Genomic DNA, 19,987 nt, shown 5'->3' on the forward strand with positions numbered 1-19,987 from the left:
GAAAAAAAGCAGCGTGCGCATGTAGCCTTAATGAAACTATAAGTTTTACCATATAGTGTACTGGAAAACAGGAAAAAAAATGTAAGTGTGGAAAAACTGAAAAAAAAAAAAAAAGTGATCGCACAATAGTTTTTGGGATATTTTATTCACCATGGGAGCTATATGGTAAAATGGATGTGTCGCTGTGATGCCTGAAGTCGGTGCGAGTTTGGAGATGCCAAACATGAAGAGGTTTACTTGAATCTAAGATGTTAAAAAAATCACAAGTTTGTCCAAAATATGTGGCACACGTTTTACGCCATTTTCTGAAACACGTAGCATTCTCATTTTTCGGGATCTATGGCTCAGTGATGGCTTTTTTGTTTGCGTCTCGAGCTGATGTTTTTAACTACAATTTTTGCGCAGATGCTACGTTTTGATCGCCTGTTGTTGCATTTTGCGCAAAATTTGCAACAACCAAAAAACATAATTTCTTCATCGTTCCTTATGGGAGACCCAGACCATGGGTGTATAGCTTCTGCCTCTGGAGGACACACAAAGTACTACACTAAAAAGTGTAGCTCCTACCTCCTAGCATATACACCCCCTGGATAAACAAATATAGCCAGTTCAATGCTTTGTGTTCAGGAGGCACAGATCCACACATGCATTCTCATCTGATTTTGATTTTTTGAAAGAGTTTGAAGAAAAGCGGGTCCAAGCCTGGACTCCCGGCATGTCCCTTCTCACCCCACTGTGTCGGCGGTGTTGTTAAGGTTGATTTCAGGGCTGGAGCCCTTCATGCCGCGCTCCTTCACCATCCCCTCGGGCTCTGGCTTGAAGTGGGAGCCAGCACGGTTCTTCCTGCCTTGCAGGAGACCGGTCTCCATCCGCAGCCCCTTTTGGATCCTGCCGGACGGAGCACTCATCCCTCAGGGACCTGGCCCTGCGTCTCACAAGCTAAGTATCTGAGACGTGGTTATCAGGGGGCTCCGCCCAGCAGCTATTCGGTCATAGGGAAAGGACACTCCTCTCTGAGGAAAGATTCCCTCCCCTGTATACCTCCTTGGCCCTCCGGATCCCGCTCTGAGTAGGCCCCGCCCCCTCTCCTCGCTCCGGCGCCATTTTATCAGCGTTCCCACACTGATCGGAGCTGGCTGCAGCATCTCTCTGGGGGTCCGGCCTGTGGGATCTGGAGGGCACACAAACGGTCTGGTAAGCCACAACTTCCGGTTGTGGACCTGCTTATATACTCTCTGGGGGCCATTCTGCTCAGAACCCCCACTTCAGCAGCATGTCTCACACAAGGAGCAAGGCTGCAAGGCTGTACTTAATATGCACTGCATGTAAGCTCGTACTGCCTGAACCGAGCACATATCCACATTGTGATGCCTGCTCTAACATGGTGGTGCCTCAGCCTGGAGTCTCACTCCCAGTGGTCCCTCCGGCTGCTCCGGCTCCGGTGGCTGAACCCCCGGCTTGGGTAGAATCCTTCTCTATCTCCCAGTCCTTTGCCGACTCCATGGGACAGTTGTCCCGGACTCTGCTGAGCATGCATCAGCCCCCTTCTCAGGGCGCCTCTGCTGCTACGGCTCGCTCAGCAGAGCTCAGAGTTCAGACCCCGTCCTCCTAAACGGAGACGCAGGGGCTCCTCTCCTTCCTCGTCCCGCGGCTCTGATTCACGAGCTGAATCGCAGGACGAGGAGGATACCTTTACTGTGGGCTCGGACGCTACCTCCATGTGCCCCATTGATCTGACCGAAGGTGATGCAGATGTTAGTGATTTTGATTGCGTCCATTAATTCTGTACTGGACCTCAATCCACCAGTATCAGAGGAACAACCCTCTCTGGTAGAAAAGCACCAGTTTACCTCACCTAAGAGAGCAAGGAGTGTGTTCTTTAACCACTCCAGTTTTCAGGCCACTGTGACCAAGCCCAGGGCCTGTCCTGACAAACGCTTCCCAAAGCGTAGTTCTGATGACCGTTTTCCCTTTCCACCAGAGGTGGTCAAGGAGTGGGCTCATTCACCAAAGGTAGACCCTCCGGTGTCTAGAATCTCAGCCCGGACAGTTGTATCTGTGGCTGATGGCACCTCACTTAAGGATTCCACTGACCGCCAGGTTGACCTTCTGGCCAAATCTGTATATGAAGCGGCAGGGGCCTCGTTCTCCCCGTCTTTTGCAGCAGTATGGGCTCTTAAAGCCATCTCTGCTTCTCTGGAGGAGATGCATTCCCTCACCAGGGACTCTATGCCCAAAATGGTTGCCTTAACTTCCCAGGCTTCAGCCTTTTCATCCTATGCCATGTCTGCCATTCTGGAGGCTTCTCACCGCACGGCGGTGGCTTCGGCTAATTCCCTCGCTATCCGCAGGATCTTGTGGCTACGAGAGTGGAAAGCAGACGCTTGTTCCAAGAAGTACCTTGCTGGGCTCCCATTTGCTGGGCACCGGCTGTTCGGCGAGCAACTGGATGAAATTATTAAGGAAGCTACTGGCGGGAAGAGTACTTCCTTGCCACAAACTAAAACCAGGAACCCTGTCCAGGGCAGGAACCAGTCGAGGTTTCGTTCCTTTCGTTCCTCTAACTGGTCATCCTCTAAGCCCTCAGCCTCGTCCACTAACTCAGCCAAGGACCGAAAACCCAGCTGGCGCACGAAGCCGCGTCCTCAGAAGACCGCAGGAGCCGCTGCCACTAAGGCAGCCTCCTCTTGACTATCTGGCCGCGCCAGCAACGTCCTTGGTCGGTGGCAGGCTCTCCCACTTTGGCGACGTGTGGTTTCAACACGTCTCCAAACAGTGGGTGCGGGATATCATCTCCCACGGCTACAGGATAGAATTCTCTTCCAGCCCGCCAAACAGATTTTTTCTGTCCACTCCCCCCTGCTCCAAGGCCGCCACCTTCTCTCAGGCCGTGGCATCCTTGCAGGCCAACGGGGTAATTGTACCGGTTCCCGCCCGGGAACGGTTCAGAGGTTTCTACTCAAATCTCTTCCTAGTCCCCAAAAAGGACTGTTCCTTCCGGCCCATCCTGGATCTCAAGCTTCTCAACAAGTATGTTCAGGTGCGGCATTTTCGCATGGAGTCTCTGCGATCAGTCATTGTCTCAATGACCCAAGGAGATTTTCTAGCATCCATCGACATCAGAGATGCCTATCTGCATGTGCCAATTGCAGTTTCACACCAGTGTTGGCTACGTTTTGCAATCGGAGAGGAACATTTCCAATTCGTGGCTCTCCCCTTTGGGTTAGCCACGGTCCCTCGAGTATTCACCAAGGTCATGGCAGCAGTGGTTGCGGTTCTGCACCTCCAGGGGTTGGCAGTGATTCCTTACCTGGACGACATTCTGGTCAAGGCTTCATCCAGTGCAGACTGTCAGCGGAGTGTCTCGCTCACTCTCGCCACTCTAGTCCAGTTCGGGTGGCTTGTCAATCTACCCAAGTCCACTCTGACTCTGACCCAGAGTCTCACGTACCTAGGGATGCAGTTCGAGACTTTGCCGGCACTTGTAAAGCTGCCCTTAGTCAAACAGCAGTCCCTCCATCTGGCGGTGCGCTCCTTGCTGAGGTCTCGCCGTCATTCCATCAGGCACCTAATGCAGGTGCTGGGTCAGATGGTGGCGTCAATGGAAGCGGTTCCCTTTGCCCAGGTCCATCTGCGTCCTCTGCAGCTGGACATTCTCCGCTGTTGGGACAAGCGGACTTACTCCTTGCACAGGTTGGTGGCTCTGTCGCCACAGACCAGGGGTTCCCTTCAGTGGTGGCTTCGGCCCCTCTCTCTGTCTCAGGGACGCTCCTTCCTGGCCCCGTCCTGGGTGATCCTCACCACGGATGCCAGTCTCATCGGCTGGGGAGCAGTATATCTCCACCACAGAGCGCAGGGCACTTGGACTCAGTCCGAATCAGCCCTCTCGATCAATGTGCTGGAAATCAGAGCTGTGCTTCTAGCTCTCTTAGCCTTTCACCATCTGTTGGCGGGCAAACACATTCGAGTCCAGTCAGACAACGCGACAGCGGTTGCCTACATCAATCACCAGGGCGGGACACGCAGCCGCCTGGCAATGTTGGAGGTTCAACGCATCCTTCAGTGGACGGAGGACTCCAAGTCCACCATATCCGCAGTCCACATCCCAGGCGTGGAAAACTGGGAGGCAGATTATCTCAGCCGTCAAACCGTGGACAGCGGCGAGTGGGCTCTGCATCCGGCAGTGTTTCGGACAATCTGCCACAAGTGGGGCACTCCGGAAGTGGATCTAATGGCATCCCGGCACAACAACAAGGTTCCGGTTTACGTGGCTCGCTCCCACGATCCTCAGGCCTTTGCAGCGGACGCGCTGGTTCAAGATTGGTCCCAGTTTCGTCTGTCTTACGTGTTTCCCCCTCTAGCTCTCTTGCCCAGAGTCCTGCGCAAGATCAGAATGGAGGGCCGTCGGGTCATCCTCATTGCTCCAGACTGGCCCAGGCGAGCTTGGTACCCAGACCTGCTCCATCTGTCCGTGGAGGTGCCGTGGCATCGTCCAGATCTCTCACAAGGTCCGTTTTTCCGCCAGAATTCTGCGGCTCTCAGATTGACGGCGTGGCTCTTGAGTCCTGGATCTTGACGACTTCTGGTATCCCTCCTGAAATCATCTCCACTATGACTCGGGCTCGGAAGTCTTCCTCGGCCAAGATATATCACAGGACCTGGAGAATTTTCCTGTCCTGGTGCCGCTCTTCCGGCCATGCTCCTTGGCCTTTTTCCCTGCCGACCCTTCTGTCCTTCTACAGTCCGGTCTGCAGCTAGGACTATCCCTCAATTCCCTCAAGGGACAGGTCTCGGCTCTGTCAGTATTGTTCCAGCGGCGTATCGCCCGGCTGTCTCAGGTGCGCACCTTCATGCAGGGCGCATCTCACATCATTCCGCCTTACCGGCGGCCTTTGGATCCCTGGGACCTTAATCTGGTCCTCACGGCCTTGCAGAAACCCCCTTTTGAGCCACTTAGGGAGGTTTCTTTGTCTCGTCTTTCACAGAAAGTGGTCTCTCTAGTGGCCATAACTTCCCTCAGGAGAGTCTCTGATTTGGCTGCTCTCTCTTCGGAGTCACCTTTTTTGGTTTTTCATCAAGACAAGGTGGTTCTCCGTCCGACTCTGGACTTTCTTCCTAAGGTGGTATCTCCTTTCCACCTTAACCAGGACATTTCCTTGCCTTCCTTTTGTCCGGCTCCTGTTCATCGCTTTAAAAAAGCGTTGCATACTCTGGATCTGGTGTGGGCGCTCCGGATCTATGTTTCTCGCACCGCTGCTCTTAGGCGGTGCACCTCTCTTTTTGTGCTGACCTCAGGTCGGCGTAAGGGCCTCTCGGCTTCTAAGCCGACCCTAGCTCGTTGGATTAGGTCGGCCATTTCCGATGCCTACCAGTGTACTCAAGTGCCTCCCCCGCCGGGGATCAAGGCACACTCGACCAGAGCTGTCGGTGCCTCTTGGGCTTTCAGGCACCAGGCTACGGCTCAGCAGGTCTGTTAGGCTGCCACTTGGACTAGTCTGCATACCTTTTCGAAGCACTACCAAGTGCATGCTCATGCTTCGGCAGATGCGAGTTTGGGCAGACGCATCCTTCAGGCGGCTGTCGCCCATTTGTGAAGTTAGGTTTCGCCTACTTCTCAGTTTTCTGTTTATTCCCACCCATGGACTGCTTTGAGACGTCCCATGGTCTGGGTCTCCCATAAGGAACGATGAAGAAAAAGAGAATTTTGTTTACTTACCGTAAATTCTTTTTCTTATAGTTCCGTAATGGGAGACCCAGCACCCTCCCTGTTGCCTGTTGGCAGTTTTCTTGTTCCGTGTGTTTTCACCGGCTGTTGTTGTAGAAAGAGGCTCCGGTTGTTCCGGTTTTTTGCTCTATCTCTACTTGTGGGTGGCTGTCCTCCTTCAACTTTTGCACTAAACTGGCTATATTTGGTTATCCAGGGGGTGTATATGCTAGGAGGGAGGAGCTACACTTTTTAGTGTAGTACTTTGTGTGTCCTCCGGAGGCAGAAGCTATACACCCATGGTCTGGGTCTCCCATTACGGAACTATAAGAAAAAGAATTTACGGTAAGTAAACAAAATTCTCTTTTTTGGCGTTTAGAATTTGTTTGCCGCTACGCCGTTTGCAAATCAGATTAATTGATTTTATATTTTGATTGGGCATTTCTGAACGCTGCGATACCAAATATGTGTATATTTTTTCAATTTTTAACCCTTTAATTTTCAATGGGGCAAAGGGGGGTAATTTGAACTTTTAGGTATTTTTATTTTATTTTTTTAAACTTTTAATTTTACTAGGTCCCCTAGGGGACTATATGGATCAGCTGTCTGATCACTTTTCTATATCTCCAGATCACAGTTACAGAGCTGAGATATGCAGATATGCTGCTTTACTTTAAATGCCGTCACTATTCCGGCCTTGAGAGAAAGTGACTTATGTTAGCTACAGGCGTCATCACATGACACTGTGCTACCATGGCAACCACCTAAAATCAAGTGATCACGTCATGTGACTTCCGATGGGGGCTGGGTAAGTCATCGTTATGGCTGCGCGCTTGTACATCTCGCTGACAGATTTTTAGTAGCAAGATGTAAGGGGTTAATAGGCACGGGTGGAACGCAATTCCACTGGTGACTAGCAGACACACGTCAGCTGTTGAAATCAGCTTATGTGTGCAGATCGGCGCGGAGGGGGTGGGGATTAACCTAATGATCCATGACGTATCCAGTATGTCATGGGACGCTAAGGGGTTAAGCTAATAGACTTATAGTCAGGTGAATATTTTAAGAATAACGCATGTCGCAGTTTGTGATTTACAGACTGGCCGCAGTCCCCTACCCAAAATCTAACCTGTGTTTCTCCAAAAATAAGACTGGGTCTTATATTATTTTTCTCTTCGAAAGATGGCCTAGGGCTTATTTTCAAAGGAGGTTTTATTTTTGTTTCATGGACAGCCGTTCACATTTAAGGCCACTTTACACGCAGCGACATCACTAGAGATGTCGCTGCCGATCGCACCCACCCCCTTCGTTTGTGCGTCACGGGCAAATCACTGCCCGTGGCGCACAGCATCGCTAGGCCCCGTCACATGTACTTACCTTTCCTGCGATGTCGCTGTGGCCGGCAAACAGCCTCTTTTCTAAGGGGGCGATTCGTGCGGCGTCACAGCGACATTACACGGCAGGCGCCCAATAGAAGCGGCGGGACGGAGAGCAGCCGCATGACAGACACGTCCACCTTGTTGCCGGAGGGCGCAGGTATGGTGCTGTTCGTCGTTCCTGGGGTGTCACACGTAGCGATGTGTGCTGCCTCAGGAACGACCAACAACCTGCGTCCTGCACGAGCAACGACATTTGGGATTAGAACGACGTGTCAATGATTAGGTGAGTAATTTTGATCGTTAGCGGTCGCTCGTACGTGTAACTTTCAACGACGTCGCTAACTAGGCCTGGATGTGCGTCACGAATTCTGTGACCCCAGCGATATCTTGTTAGCGATGTCATTGCGTGTAACGGAACACAAAAATCAAAATTTATTTAAATATAATCATATCACATTCTGGAACATCAACATAACTCTCCAAACAGTGACATCACGATAGAAACACTGGGGCTCCCTAGGAGAATGAGGTCCCTGTGAAATTGTCCAGTTTGCTCTCCCTTCCCATTAATGCCAATTCTGCATACCAGCCTGTCTCCTGTTCAGTTCCTTTATATTCCTGCAGTGAAGAGTCCTTTGATAACCTCACAGTCATAAGCAGTCTTAATCTCGGAATAGAAATGCTGGGGGCTCCTAAAATAGTGGGGTCCCTGAGAAATAGCCCAGTTTAACTCTGCCTCCCCTATGCTGGCCCTGACTGTAATTAGGGCTAATCTTAGGCGTCAGGCTTATATTTCAAGCATGCTCCAAAAATCCTGTAAAATTATGGTAGGTTTTATTTTCAGGGTATGTCTTATTTTCGGGTAAATATACGGTAGGTATATATGAAGCTTTGACGTTCGGGTCAGAAAACAGCCACAGCCAGTCAGTATGGACCATGACACACGTGTGAATCCAGCCTGACGATGATCACTATGCTAGTCATGTATTTCATACAGTTTAGTTTTTGGATAATAGAGGTATCATTTTTCTTCTTTATATTTTGGCTTAAAACATCTCTTCTTCTGTAGGAAGCCGGCGGATAGTGGATGTGATGGATGTGAACACACAGAAGGCCAGAGACATGAGTATGTCACAGTTTGTCCGATACTTCGAAACACCAGAAACTGAAAGGGAAAAACTATACAATGTGATCAGCCTGGAGTTCAGCCACACCAAGCTAGAAAAAGTAATCAAGCGGCCAACTGTGGTATGGTGATCTGATTAAAGTTGGGGTGTTTACATCCCAATATAAGTTCTAGCCAATATCAGTCCCAAGTGATCAGCAGGAAGGGAGTTTGTCGCCAGGACAAACTTCTTCAACTTTGGCCATTTACACATTTTTAATTTAGAAAAACCATTCCTTGTAATGGGAGACTTTAAAGACCTTCAACGTATAATGTAAAAATATATGTAAATTTGTGTGTAAATTAAAAATTATCAGTAGAACAAAGTTTTTCAAAGAAAAGTATTTTCTTCAATTCAATTGCATCTCCCATATTTGCAAATGTTTTACTGGTTATTACAATTGGGTTGTGTTCACAGGTTGAGGCTCCAGTGCTGTTCTTCTTTTTTTTTTATTTATTTTGTAAAAACCTGTAACTTTTTTTTCTTTTGTTTGTTTCTAATCTTGGCAAACACATTGCAGTTTTACCTTGGTTGTGGCAAAAGAAAAAGAAAACTCACCCACAACATGTGAATGCAGCTTCTTAACTGATTAAAGAGGACCAACCACTAGGATTTTCATATATAAATTAAAGCCAGTACTATACTGGGGCTATCACGCTGATTCTAAACATACCTTTAGTTGAGAGATCAGATGTATACTTTCTAAAATATAGGCAAGTAAAGTTTGTGAAATACACTGTTACATGATTGATAGGTGCTGCAGAATATTTAATGGGTAGGTTGGGTTTTGCTAGTTATTCCCTTCCCTTTCTGCCTGCCTGTCTTTCCTCCCCCCTGAACTTCCTCCCCCTATAATAACAGAGACAGGGGAGGAAGGACTGGCAGGCAGACAGGGGCGGGAATAACTAGCAAAACTCAACCCACCTATTAGATATTCTGTAGCTGCTATCAATCAAGTAAGTGTATTTCACAAACTTTACTATATTTCAGGAAGTATACATCCGATCTCACAGCTTAAGGTATGTATAGAATCGGCATGATAGCGCCAGTACAGCACTGGCTTTAGTTTTTATAGGAAAATCCTGGTGGTTGGTCCTGTTTAAACGCTACTGCATTTTATTTTGTGTGTGTGTGTGTGTAATAAATAAATAAATATATATATATATATATATATATATATATATATATATATATATATATATATATATATATATATATATATATATATATATATATATATATATATATATATTAGTATGTGTGTAGATAAAAATGAACTTTCACTGATCTCATTATCTGCCTGTGTTCTGTCTTTGTACAAACATTATGTAGACCTTATCACCACCCACATAAATATTCACATAACTAGCTGTGATAGTGACTGTAATAGGATTAACAAATCTTGACCAGATATAGAGAGCTTTCTATATATTACATCTGGTAACTGATATCATATAAATCTAACTTCTAGTTTACTGATATCTGGACATGACCTATGCTTTGGTTTGATATAAAAAGAACCTCTCCTATTGTACCATCACCCATTCCCTGTAGACTGTGAGCCCTCGCGGGCAGGGTCCTCTCTCCTCCTATACCAGTCTGTCTTGTACTGTTAATGATTGTTGTACGTATACCCTCTTTCACTTGTAAAGCGCCATGGAATAAATGGCGCTATAATAATAAATAATAATAATAATAATAATAATAATAATAACCTGTCAGCAAATTTTTGATATGTAATCCGAGAGCTGCATTATGTAGGGGCAGAGAGCCTGATTCCAGAAATGTGAATGTGTCACTTTCTGGGCTGGTTGGAACAGTTTTGATAGAATCACTGCTTTCTCAGTAGCAGTGGTTAGAATGCTGAGCTCTGTATAGGCCCACCCACACCACTGATTGGCAGCTTGCTGATAATGCATAGTGTACATAGGATTCTGCCAATCAGTGGGGGAGGCAGGGTTACACGGAGTGGCCTCACTTGTCTGCATATGAGACCTAGTCAGCCAGTGATAATGTCCTGCTGAAAAAATACTGATTGTATTAAAACTTCAACCTAATAAGTTACACATCCTGGAATCTGGCTCTCTTCCTCTATTTTACTGCTATCAGTTTAAATGGAAAAAATACCTGCTGACAGTTACTCTTTAAAGGGGTTGTTAATTACTAGGACAGCCCCTTCGGATTCCACATATTTTCCCAAGATAAAATAAATCTTTATTCACCTCGTGTACCAACGCCGTTCCAGCGGTGCCAGGGCTCATTTGAGGTTGCGACGTCTTGTGAGTCCCCATGTCCGCTTAGCGTCGGCTTCTGTCTTCCCACCTTTGGACCAATGCGCAATCAACAGGAAGTGAGTGCTGCGGCTGCTGCTCACTTCCTGTTGACAGCTCGTTTGGTCTAAAGGCGGGGAGAGAGAGGCTGGATTTGACTCTGGGCTTGGGTGACATAACAACCTCACGTGAACCCCATAACTGAGAGTTGCGGGAGTGCTGGTACGGGAGGGGAGTATAAGATTTTTTTATTTACTTGGGGGAAACTTGGACAAGGGGTGGTCCTAGTAATGGACAACTCTTTTTAAGAGCTATAATTATTTGTTTGTCACCACATTTCAAAAGGACACTATACAGTGGAACCTTGGATTAAAAGTAACTTTGTTTTAAAGGCGTTTCGCAAGACAAGCAAAGCTTTCTAACAATTTGTAACTTGGATTAGGAGCAATGCTTTGCAATAAGAGCAAATCCTCACCATGCACACTTCCAGTTTCGTCCTTTCACTGCGCTCTGACCCGCTCTGGAGGTAACTTTCTGTACATAACTTCTCTTTATTCTCGGGCCATTTTTTTTAAAAAATTTTTTATTTTTGGGCTTTTATTTGCAAGCGAAAAGTTGGTGTGACTATTGAACTGAAGTGATGGTGTTCAGTATACCCACAGAAAGTGTACACCAAAATAGCAACTATTAGGTATAAAGTAATTTCTGGCACTCGCCCATCTTCAAAAATGCCTGGATGAAGTGTCACGTATGACCACCCTGCTGTTATGCTGGATGAGGAGAAGGTAGCTTGCATCAGCCCTTGTGCGGAAACTGTTTAACCATTGAATAGATGAGCATTGTCTATTGTGTGTCTACAGGAGCAGCTGCTTTTAGCGGAGAGGAGGTGTAAGTTATAACTATCTCCCCAGTGATAGCGGCACATTTCAGAGGATGGTTCTCGAGATCTGGGTCCATCATTTACTATACATGCTCCCTGTTCAAACATTTGTGTTCTGAAAGTGGAAAGTGGAAAAAGCTGCTTGTGCTTTTATTGTCTGAGAATAAAGGATTGGACATGTTAGGCTATGTGCGCACGTTGCGTATTGGCATGCAGTTACGCTGCGATCTGCACCGCAGCGTAACTGCATGTGTCCTGCGTCCCCAGCATAATCTATGGAGATTGTGCAGGAGACGTGCGCATGTGGCGTATTAGAGCGCAGCGCTTCGGCTGCTGCCCGAAGCGCGCGTTCTAAGAAATGACATGTCATTTATTCCGTGCGCTCTGCATGCTGTCCCCGCTCTGTCTATGGCAGGGGCTGCACTCAGAGCGCATGGAATCGGCTTTTTTTTTTTTTTTTCTTTCTGCAGCGATTCGAATCGCACGTGTGCTGTTCAAATCGCTGCAGAAATTTCTGCAGGGACAGAACGCTACGTGCGCACATAGCCTTAAAATGTAGAGGAACATGGATGTGTTCAGAAATCAAACCACTCCACACCTGTCCACAGGTTGTTTTATTGCAGCTTAGCCACATTCACTTGGAGCTAGGCTGCGAGTCCTGGCACGGCCCATAGACTGGGGTAACACTCCTACTAGAAGCAGCCATGGTTTCCTTATCTTGGACAGCCTCTTACAGTTTTACGTTTGATTCACGTACCAATATGGAAAATTGCTACTACTTTTATAAACTTAGGTAAGGACAAAGAGACAGAAATCAGAGTATATTGTATCAAAAAAAAATATATTATATTATAATATTATATAATATATTGCCTAATATAAGATCAGAGACACCCTCAAAAGCTCGACGTACGTTTCAAGGGAAACCTTTTCATCAGGAGGCTGGTTTCCCTTGAAACGTACGTCGAGCTTTTGAGGGTGTCTCTGATCGTATATTAGGCAAGTATGGCAAATTGATGTCTGTTACACTTATTATTGGCCTCTGTTGTTAAGGGAGTAATTTATTCTATTTGGGAGGAGTGGGCATTTATAAACAGCTTGAGTGGGCAAGCTATTAAATAAACTATAACTCATTGCCCCTTATTAAACCTATGGACATAGGAATATCACTCTTAAAGGAGAAGTTATATTTATATAGAGGAGATTCCTCGTTTATTCCGCTCTTGTCTATAGGAGTAAAAACCTTCCTTTTGAACATTGGCTATTTACATTGGAGCTATTATATGTATATTATTGATATATCGATATAATATTTATATATCTGTATATTTATTATTTATCAATTAATATATGTATTAGTGCTGTACTATGGATGTTGGTGAAGGGACAGGGGTGATATTTTTATGATATAGATTTTTTGATATGAAATGATCCTCTGCTTTTTTCACCAATAATCCTTTGGATCAGAGATCCCCTCTGTTTATGTGTTTATATGTTTTTTCTGGTGATGTTTTTTCTTGACCTTGTGATGATTTTAGCAATTTGAAATAAAGTGTTTTTATAAAAATATTTTGAAGAATATTATTAAAATTTTTTTTTTTTTTTTTTGATACAATATACTCTGATTTCTGTCTATTTGTCCTTACCTAATTATTTGAGTTAAAGTATCTCCAAAAACTATGGTGGAGAAATTATAGGAATCTGCTATCATGTTTCTTACTTTTATAAACTTGCCTGATAAATTATTTATTGCTAATCTTTTTACAAGCATTTTTCCTGTTTCATTTTTAGTTAATTTATTTTTTGGAAAACTTTTTACCCCAGTTTGAGTATGTTAAAAGAAGGCAAAAAAACAAGCTATCCTTTTCCCACCCTCCCCAGGTTTGGCTCAGTCTTCACTGGTGTCTGTTATTGTCTGTTGAGGTGACGTCAGCGCTGCAGCCAGTAACCCAATTGCTCAGAATTGACAGCGCGAGCGTCTGAGCTCAGTTATTGACTTCAGTCCTGGTGACGTAAATGCTACAGACAATATTAGACACGAGTAGTGGGAGTCTCATTGCCGGACCATGGAAGGTAAAGCACAGACTCTGTGTGTTTTTGCTTTTTTATCTTTATTTTTGTTTTCAGATCAAACTGCTAAAGCTTGTGGGGAAATGTACCTTTTACCAATGGTCTACACAAATGCTTTGTTTATGTAGACTTTAATAGAAGTGATGTGATGGGAAATCCTGAGCAATATTCTTGAAATTAGACAAATTGTGCATTTATAAATCAGAAACTGTTTTAGTAACTACTTCTAGTAAGAATTCTTATGCATGTTTTCTTAGTACTTCATGCAGTGTTGTTTCACTAATATTCCTCCTGAAAATCTATGAACAAATGGATAACGGTTGCCATTCTCATTGTCATTTGCTGTATTCCTACTTATAGACTTTCTAATTGTGTGTGTGTGTGTGTGTGTGTGTGTGTGTGTGTGTGTGAGACACAGTATTAACTACTGGGATACAAGGTGGTCAATTCATACATTTCTAGGAGGACTAGATAAAAATACAAAATTATAAAATGCAATAAGTAAAGTTGCTCAAGCATTGTGTTTTTCATGAGTGATACACATGTATATTAAAAACTGATATTTCCTGTTTGAAGATTATCTTAAGGCCCTGTGCGCACTTACCGGTTTTTCCCGCGGATTTCCTGCGATGTTGCTGCATGTTTCGCTGCAGAAAATGTTCTTAACATCTCTGCAGTGATTCACCAGCAAAACCTATGGGAAAAAAAACTGCTGTGCGCACTATGCGGAATTTGACAGCTGCATGTTTTGCTGCGGGATTCCTGCAGCAAAAACAATTGCACGTCACTTCTTTTCCGCAGGTAGCTGCGGGATTTCACTCCATTGACTGCAATATAATTGTGAAATCCCGCAGGGAATAACGCAGGCCGCAAATTCTGTGCGGTTCATTGCGTTTTCCTGCGTTATTCCCTCCGGTATTTCGCAGTTTACCTGCGGTAATGTACATCGCTTGCCTGCGGTTTGCAGGGAAGTGATGTCATTATGCCAGGAAGAGGAAGCGGAGCAGAGTAAACACACAGAGATCACACACATCAGACACAGACACATAGAATACGCACAGATCACACTCACACACAGACATATAAAATACACATACAAATCAAACGGACATATAAAAAAAAAAAACCATGTGGGCTCCGCCGTATTTTTACCGTCCAGCCGAGGTAAACACACAGCGGCGGCCCGGTATTCTCAGGCTGAGGAGAGCGAGGGGCAGGGTTAATGTCCCCCGCCTCCCTCCCCCTCCCGCAGCCGAGAATATCAGCCGCAGCTGCCCCGTGACTGTCGCATCCATTATGCGGCAGTACCGGAGTGTCCCCAGCTCTTCCAGATGCTGTGATGCAGTGGCGATCCAGGTAATAAGAAGTTAATGGCGGATCGCCGCCACTAAGTCCAGGCTTGATCATGGCAGCGTCTATGAGACAGCTGACATGATCAACCCGTAAGTAAAGTGAAAAAACACACACCGAAAAATCCTTTATTTTAAATAAGACACAAAAAAGCTCCTCCCCCCCCGAAACACACAGCTCCGGCGTAATCCACGTCCTGCGATGATTGCATCCAACCGCGACTGACACACTGCTGAATGCAGCCTCGCAACGAGACAGCAGAGGTAATTACCGGTCATTTCCCACGGCCGGTAATGTGAACACACTACCGACCGTGAGAAATGCAGCATGTGCTCACAGGGACTCTATCTATCCCTCTATCTATCCCTCTATCTAACTATCAAGCTATCTATCTAATCTATTTATCTATCTGCTATCTAGGAAAAGGCTTTTTTTTTTTTTTTCTTCAATGTGCTTTATTGCATTGAATGCATTAAAGCACATGTACCAAACCGCACGCAGCAAAACCGCGGCAATACCGCGGTAAAACCGCAGCAGACCGCATGCGGTGTTCGGGTGCGGTTTGCCGCGTTTTTTTACCCCGGGTGCGGTAATCTTTCAGACCCTGCGGAATTTTCTTAAGATAATTCCGTTTTCCAGTGCGCACAGGGTCTAATCTAGTAAAATCCCATGTAGACATCTTCCCTGACACTAACTTGTCAACTGCTGAAACCCAGAGACCAGCAGTTATTGCAGCTAGGTTGTTTACATGTCTGTATTGCAAATATATTAAAGAGCTCCATTTTTATAAAGTCAAAAAGTAAATTTTCACTATTACAGTGTAGTAGAGCCTGTTAGCTACTACTTGAAGGCATCTTATAGATGACCTTGTTAATATATTCTAGCCTTAAGACAGCAGCACTTTTTTTAAGTTTGCAGTTACTGAGCGTTCAATAATGCGTTTAATTTCCTGTAGGTGGATGCTGTAGACTGGGTGGATAATATGTGGCCTCAGCATTTAAAAGAAAAGCAGAAGGATGCAACAAATGTGATATCAGAGATGAAATATCCCAAAGTGAAAAAGTGAGTAGTTGTTATTGCTCTTTATTGTATGTGTGCAAGCTTTGTCTTGTGATTTGTTTTGTTTTTCTTGTAGTGTGTCCAGTGTTACTATGCTGGTGAGTAGCATAATGAATACTACTATTAATGTTCTCACAACGTTCACTGGAGCATATGGAGCTAAATTACAATTTCAGTCTTCAGAAGATACTGTAAGGCTGCATGCCCACAATGAGGGTTCACAGAGTTTTGGACGCAGTGTGTTATCGCTCTGCCCAAAACACTGCGATGTACAGTATAAGCACAATGGATGGGATTTCTAGAAATCCCATGCCCACTGTGCTTGTTTTGCCTGAAACATAAACTGACATGCGGTGCGGCTTCCCGAGCCACTGCATGTCAATTTAATGCTGCTGAACTGCGAGTGTACTCCGCAGGGAGAACAGATAGAGACCGCAGAGGCCCAAACCCTGATCGTAGGCAAGGGCAGCTGCAGTCTCCTATGGAGAGCACTAGCGGGTGAGGACATGCTGCATCCAGGACCCAGCATGTCCAGATCGTGGGCACTTGGCTTAAAGGGAAAGAGCACACAATAGGGTGACCGTATTAGTGGAGAAAAGAAAATAAAAAATGGTGTTACTCACGTAGAAGGTCATAGTGTAATCGCCTTAAAGACACAGTCACTGCTGTCTTGTGGTAGGGGAAGATCCCTCATATGAATTTCACCAGTAGGAGAAAAAAGCACTTTAAGATTAGTGTGTGTGCCTGGAGGAAAATAGTTCTTGCTGCTGTCGATGTAGGATAGTGTTTTTTGTTTTGTTTTTATTAACCTACGTTTTTCTGCACTGAACTGGCATCCTTTTGAAGCTCAAAAAACTAGCCAGGAAATCGGTGCATTTTTGAGTTTCGTAAAGAAAAGAAAAATTATTTTGCACACCAATCAAAGAAACGCCGAACATGGCAAATAAACCACATAAAAATATAAATATCACTGCAATATCGTTCTTGATCTTATACCTTTCTTGGTTTCTATTTTATCTTGTTTTACTGTTATAACTAAAGGCCGCTTTACACGCTACGACATCGCTAAAGCCATGTCGTTGGGGTCACGGAATTTGTGACGCACATCCGGCCGCGTTAGCAATGTCGTTGCGTGTGATGCCTATTAGCGATTTTGAATCGTCGCAAAAACGTTCAAAATCGCTCATCGTTGACATGCCCCCCTGTTCCCAATTATCGTTGCTGCTGCAGGTACGATGTTGTTCGTCGTTCCTGCGGCAGCACACATTGCTATGTGTGACACCGCAGGAACGAGGAACCTCACCTTACCTGCGGCTGCCGGCAATGAGGAAGGAAGGAGGTGGGCGGGATGTTACGTCCCACTTATCGCCGCCCCTCTGCTTCTATTGGGCGGCCGCTTATTGACAATGCGGTGACGCCGAACGCACCTCCCCCTTGAGGGAGGGATTGTTCAGCAGTCACAGCGACGTCGCTCAACAGGTATGTGCGTGTGACGCTGCCGTAGCGATAATGTTTGCTACAGCAGCGATCACCACATATCGTTACAACGACGGGGGCGGGTGCTATCGCACGTGACATCGCTAGCAATGTGTAAAGCGGCCTTTAGAATTACATAAACAAATTTACTCTATACAGTGGGTGAAATAAGTGCTGAACATGTCACCTATTTTCTAAGCAAATATATTTCTAAAGATGGTAATGCGATGAATTTCTCCCCAGATGTCGATTAGAACCCATCCAATCCTCACAGACAAATCAAACCATAGATTTCCATATATTTATTGATGTGTAATAATGAGAAATTAGACAATAAAAAAGTATTGAATACACTTACTGAAATTTAGGGGGCAGTGCATACACTCTGTAAATGTCCCCAACCAGTGGCTGGAGGGCACTAGGTACTTAAGGCATCCTCCCCTATGGTAGGTGCCTGAGCAACATGTTCATTCTATTTATGCATTGTTGCTAGTTGTCAGGTCCCATATCCTGTCTTGTCTGTCTGTGCCAACCTTCCCGTCTGTACCAGCCTGCCTGCCTGATCCGGTTTGCACCTTAGCCCATCCCTGACCCCTGGGGTCAGCTGCTACAGTACTGAGAGATCCCTTTGAGTGGTACATGGGGACTACCTTCCAGAGCAAGCCTAACCTCGCTATCAGAGGCTCTAGTGAAGACGAGCTAGTCACTAAGTTATGCCTCTCCAGGCTAAGCCCGGTGCCGTTGTGCAATGGGTTCACATCCACCCGCATGACAGATGGGTGCAGATTTTTATGAAGAATGGCTTGGTACATTTGTCCATTATTCCTTCTTTCAACTATGTGAAGTTTGCCAGTACCGTATTGTGAAAAACAGCAACACACCATGATTTTCCCACTTCCAAACTTCACTGTTGGTATGGTGTTTTTCAGTGATATGCAGTGCATTTTAGCCTCCAAACCTGGTGTGTTGTATGGCATCCTGATTAAATTAAAACTGATTAAATTTGCTGATGACACAAAGCTAGGAAGAAAAGTTAATACTAGAGAAGAGAGAGAGAGGATTCAACAAGATCTAAACAAGCTGGAACAATGGGCAGCAACTAATAGAATGGTTTTTAACAGGGAGAAATGCAAAGTCCTACATCTTGGCAAGAATAATGAAAAGAGCATATACAGCATGGGAGGAATAGAGCTATCCAACAGCATGTGTGAAAAAGACTTATGTATACTAATAGATTACAGACTGCACATGATTCAACAGTGTGATGCAGCAGCAAAAAAAGCAAACACCATTCTAGGATGTATTAACAGAAGCATACAGTCTAGATCGAGTGAAGTCATTATCCCCCTTTACACCTCTTTGGTCAGACCTCATCTGGAATATTGTGTCCAGTTCTGGGCACCACATTTTAAAAAAGACATCAACAAACTGGAGCAAGTTCAGAGAAGAGTGACCAGAATGGTGACTGCTCTGCAAACCATGTCCTATGAGGAACAGTTACAGGATTTAGGATTGTTTAGCTTGCAAAAGAGAAGACTGAGAGGAGACCTAATAGCTGTCTACAAATATCTTAAAGGCTGTCACACTGTAGAGGGATCAGTTTTATTCTCATTTCCACAAGGAAAGACGAGAAGCAATGGGAGGAAACTGATGAGGAGGAGACACAGATTAGATATTAGAAAAAACTTTTTGACTGTGAGGGTGATCGAGTGGAACATCCTGCCATGAGAGGTGGTGAGTTTGCCTTCAATGGAAGTCTTTAAAAAGAGGTTGGACGGACATCTGTTTGGGACGATTTAGTGAATCCTGCTTTGAGCAGCTTTGAGCAGGGGGTTGGACTAGATGACCCAGGAGGTCCATTCCAACTCTACTATTCTATGATTCTATGATCCAAGGAGTTCAATTTTGATTTCATCTGACCAGACTGTAGTTTCCCACTATTTAACAGGCTTGTTTAAATGTTGTTGACTAAACTTTAAATGGACTTGAACATGCTTTTTGTTCAGCAATGGAGTCTTGCTTGGTGAGTGTGCATACCTGCTATGAAGGTTGAGTGCATTACTTATTGTTTTCTTTGAATCAATTGTACTTGCTGGTTCCAGGTCTTTCTGTAGCTCTCCACAGGTGGACCTTGGATCTTGTGCTACTCTTCTGATAATTATTTTCACTCCTCTATCGGAAATATTCTCACTGGAACCTGCAGTATTTTAGAAATTCTTCATTTTAACCAATGTCATCAGCATGTTTTGCAACAATAAGGTTGCGTAGGCCTTCACACAGCTCACTGATTTTACCTATCATGAGATGTTTCTTGTGTGGCAGGATTACTTTGTAATTACTGATAGATTCAGGTGGTGTCATGATTTTCCATGACTTTTTGCACATCTCTCTTCATGCGTTCAATATTTTTTTCCCTGTAATATTTCTCACTATTTCACGTAACTTCATTTATTGACCTCTATGGTTTCAGTTATTTGCCTCTGTGGATTGGATGGGCTGTTACTGACATCTGGTGAGAAATTCATGAAAATAGAACCTTTAGAAATATAGTTACTTAGAAAATTGGTGATGCAATCAATACTTATTTCATCCACTGTGTGTCCCAGGAGATCAACAATACTTCTTTCTATCTA

General features: G+C 45.0%; 1 protein-coding gene across 6 annotated transcripts in view; it reads left to right on the forward strand.

Annotated features, from left to right (window-relative positions):
* Nucleotides 1–19,987, forward strand: part of KDM2B (lysine demethylase 2B) — a 244,672-nt gene that overhangs the window by 23,135 nt on the left and 201,550 nt on the right. For 3 of the 6 annotated variants that reach the window (XM_075323468.1, XM_075323476.1, XM_075323495.1), the window contains exons 5-6: nt 8,153–8,331; nt 15,775–15,881. In XM_075323468.1, the coding sequence (XP_075179583.1) occupies nt 8,153–8,331; nt 15,775–15,881 (286 nt within the window). Of the gene's footprint in view, nt 1–8,152; nt 8,332–11,441; nt 11,510–15,774; nt 15,882–19,987 lie in introns of those variants that run through there. The other 3 variants (XM_075323486.1, XM_075323512.1, XM_075323504.1) reach the window with 3 other exon arrangements.

The sequence above is a fragment of the Anomaloglossus baeobatrachus genome, chromosome 1, assembly GCF_048569485.1.
Source record: "Anomaloglossus baeobatrachus isolate aAnoBae1 chromosome 1, aAnoBae1.hap1, whole genome shotgun sequence".
Lineage (NCBI taxonomy): Eukaryota > Metazoa > Chordata > Amphibia > Anura > Aromobatidae > Anomaloglossus > Anomaloglossus baeobatrachus.